Raw genomic sequence first — 3,704 nt, 5'->3', positions numbered from 1 at the left:
GGAAAGAGTCCCACCTCAAATTAGTGCATCTGTCTTACCACACTGTCCTTCGGTGTTGTTGCCAAATTTGCTGTATGGGAGTTTTATGGAGAAAATCAGCCCACTAAAGGTGATGGTTGCACCAATCTCTGGTATTTCAACAATCATGTTGATGCCAAGTGTAGAGAAAAAAATGCCATCTTTTTTGAAGCCTGGTTTGACAACCTTTTGGTTGAAGTACATCTGAATGCAGGGTTAAAAAAAAACACAACTTCAGAATAAGCACTGCTTCTGCCTGATTGTTTTAAATAATGTATTTTCTAATCTTCCTAATCATGCATAACTCCATCACATCCAATGCCCATTGGCATCGCAATAATAGCATATATATGCATTAATATCTCAGCTTGTATTTCTATATTGCTACATTGCGATAATAATTGAAGTGGCCTCTATGTACTGGATTTGTGCAGATTTTGTGCTAATGCACAGCCTTCTAAATCCAAGTATTTTCTTTGTATCCCTCATAATTTTGTTTATTGTAAACATTTTTCATATGAAAATGAATGGTAGTTTTCTTTAACTATAGAAATATTCCTGACATTATTATGTAATAACTTTGCTGCAAAATCACACTGTACCTATACTACATGTTACTTGGCCATTGGAAGAGTTGTTTGAATTCAAAACAAAGTAGATGTCCCTACTAGTCACTAGAAGTGCCAGTTTTAAGTAGCAGTCATTTGTTAATCTAAGATGTTCCATTTGCAGCCTGTATCTTACATGAGCTAATGAAGGTGGACATATTTGCTTAATAACTTTTTCTCAGGAATTATTCTGCAACTTTCTTCTCATTGAATTGGGATAAAGTAAGAATTAGAGTTGTCAGTTGCAGTTTTCTTTTACAGGGAATCACTGGACTAATTGTTTCAGCATGCCTTTCTGACCATAGGTAAGGAGAACCTGGCATGGCTTTGCAGGGAGAGAGTGCATATTGAGACAAACTTTTCCTCACATCTCTCTCTGTTCTCTAATCAACTAATAAATTCCCCTGTGTAACAGTGGAACTGACTTTTCGTTTTCATGGGCTTGCCAGCACTAGTTTAGGATCATGAAGGTGAGGTGACACCCCCAGTCACCCCTTTTCTTTGGCTATATCTCTCTTGGCAGCAGAGAATCGGAGGGAGAATCATACCATGGCTTTGTTTGGTGCCTGAAGTTCCTTATGCAGAGGAAGCAGTTCCTAGTCATCCAGCTGATAAGGGATACATACCCATCTTCACCATGGCAGAGGAATAATGCTTCTGATTTGCATTTGTGTTTCTTCATAATGTGTTTGTTTACATAAGTGAATGGCACAATGTGCTAGTTTTCATGAAACATGAATCAAACACCAGTGTAAGCATTCTTTCTGTCTTCTCTATCAGCTGTATTAGTCTGTTTCCTAGTATTACTTGTATATACATATGCATGCACATAATATATTCATATCTGCATGGTGCTAAGCTGTTTATGACATTTTGTCTTAGAAGCTGGTGTGATCTTTTGTTTTCCTAATGATAACCTCTATTCTAACAGACTGTATTTCAAATGAGAATCAGTAAGATCTATGGACTTATTTTTTTTTGCAAAAATAGAGAAATAAAAAATAAGTATTTTACCACATTGGTCATCACACCATTCATGAGTTTACGGGTCAGCACCACTTCTGCAAATTTGTAGAAAATAATAATGGATTTAGGGCAGGAAAGTCCATCTTCTGCATTGCAGTAATAATTGTCAATGTAAACACGGAAGTTGTCATATTTAGGTACAATCTGTTTCACCAGGACATAAGTGCAGTTTTCAAGGAATGTGTAGTAGGTTCCATCAAAAGTAATATAATGAGGATCACCCCATCCACTGCACACACCTGATAGAGAGAAAATATTTAGAAGATTAACATGAAAATTAATGTAGAAGAAAGAATTTAGAAACTGAAGTGAATATACTACAATTTACAGAGCAACTATAAGAAAACACAATGCCCATATAATCTGTGCAAAGTTTTGCTTTTTTCAAAAAAGTTTATTCCTTAATTTACTGGTGCTTACATTGACACTCATATTGGTAACAGCATCCATTTTCATCAGGTACCAGTATTGCTGGATACTTGTTCGCACAGGTAATTTCCTTTACTGGTGGGCAGTGCGTTGGAATTACTTCCACCTTGTTGTCTCCCTTACAGATGAGTTCTGTACAGTTGGATAATTTGTATCGCTGTCCAGGCTGCAAAATGAATAAAAATTGCTATCACAGGAGTTTGCAAACAGATATGAACTTTACTCATATTTTTAGTTTAATGGTGTATTGTTTCCAGTAATGGTGGTGTTGCAAAAGAAAATTAATATGTGTTACTTCAATTTGTGGTACTAATGAATTGTAATGGTGACCAGAGGTGTTCATAATTCTGACCATGATATGGAGGATCAGAAAATGTTTTGTTTTCCAAAACTGAAGCAAAGACTAAAATGAAAATCTTCACTAATAGGTTGACAAGGTTGTCAATATTCTACACAATTAAATTTTTATGCCAAAAGGAAGTGGGAACCTTAATTCCATCTATTTCTTCTGCATAAGGAGCTCTTCTAAGGTTTGGGTGGGATAGGTTTTAGGTTAAGGGAACTGATGTCTTTCATACTACCTATATATACTGTACTTCAATATCAGCACAGACCATGACTATCAAGACAAAAAAAAGAAAAACAGAAAAGGAATATGTACAGAAGTACAGGTAAGAGGGCAGGAGAATAGAAACAGATACAAGCCTCCACAGTAGCTTAAATTTTTCTGTTTAGTCAAGAAACAAACTGCACAATGAAACTTCCTTTATTATTTCAATAGGAAGATTTGTTATTTATGCAATGAAGTGTATCAGAAAGTGTTTCACTAGCACAAACGACATTAGAAAAGATTATTGTAGATTGCTTTCTCAGTATGAAGAAAACATATCAAGAAGGCACATATAAATTTTATATCATATATACTGCTCATCACTAGCAAAACTTATTCTGTCAATCTGCACATATATCAGGTTTAAAGACTACAGACTGCTCCTTTTTGGTATCAATGTGAAATTGATGTTATTTCAAAAATGATAACATAAAACAGAAAGAATATACCTGTAGGGGAGGGTAAGTACCAGAAACACAACCGTGAGAAGGAACTCCTCTGGAAGTTGTAGGCAGAGGAACTGATGTTGTTACAGAAGACCATTCAGGGGAAGTACTGGTAACAGGAGTAGTACCGTTACAATGTACAGTATGTCGTTCAACTGTGCATGTTGGACCACAAATGGCGTAAAATGTACATCCAACAATATCCACTCTGTTGTAAATAATATCACCTGAAGAAAAAAGATAATGCAGTGAAATCAAAGAAAAATAAAAGATTAAAAAAACAGTTAAAAAACTCAATAAATAACGGCAAAATATGTGAGTAAAGCTTGTGAATATATTAAAAAGAAAATTAGAAAAAATATGCTGTAAAAATATCACAAAGCATTAAATATGAGACATATAAACTGATAAAAATAGTAAACTAACCAGGTGAAAAAATGTCATCCCGAATTTTACAGAAACATGGTGTTGATAAAGGAGTGGAAGAAGTATTGGTGCAGCATGACGCATGTGTAGTAATAACGGTGGTAAGGCTAGTGGTGGGCACGGGGCTGGTGGTTGGGCAGT

At 35.4% G+C, this 3,704-nt stretch overlaps 1 protein-coding gene across 1 annotated transcript in view; it reads right to left on the bottom strand.

Annotated features, from left to right (window-relative positions):
• LOC104628484 (mucin-5AC-like) overlaps positions 1 to 3,364 on the bottom strand; it is a gene marked incomplete at both ends in the record, with an annotated part of 66,879 nt that extends 63,515 nt beyond the window's left edge. Inside the window, 4 exons of the mRNA XM_010297092.1 lie at positions 39 to 222; positions 1,641 to 1,891; positions 2,073 to 2,247; positions 3,141 to 3,364. Coding sequence (XP_010295394.1) covers positions 39 to 222; positions 1,641 to 1,891; positions 2,073 to 2,247; positions 3,141 to 3,364 — 834 coding nt within the window. The remainder of the gene's footprint in view (positions 1 to 38; positions 223 to 1,640; positions 1,892 to 2,072; positions 2,248 to 3,140) is intronic.
• Between the last annotated feature and the right edge of the window lie 340 nt (positions 3,365 to 3,704).

Source organism: Phaethon lepturus, unplaced genomic scaffold (assembly GCF_000687285.1).
Source record: "Phaethon lepturus isolate BGI_N335 unplaced genomic scaffold, ASM68728v1 scaffold1011, whole genome shotgun sequence".
Lineage (NCBI taxonomy): Eukaryota > Metazoa > Chordata > Aves > Phaethontiformes > Phaethontidae > Phaethon > Phaethon lepturus.
Note: the sequence above shows the minus strand (reverse complement) of the source record. Positions and strands in the feature narration are given on the sequence as shown.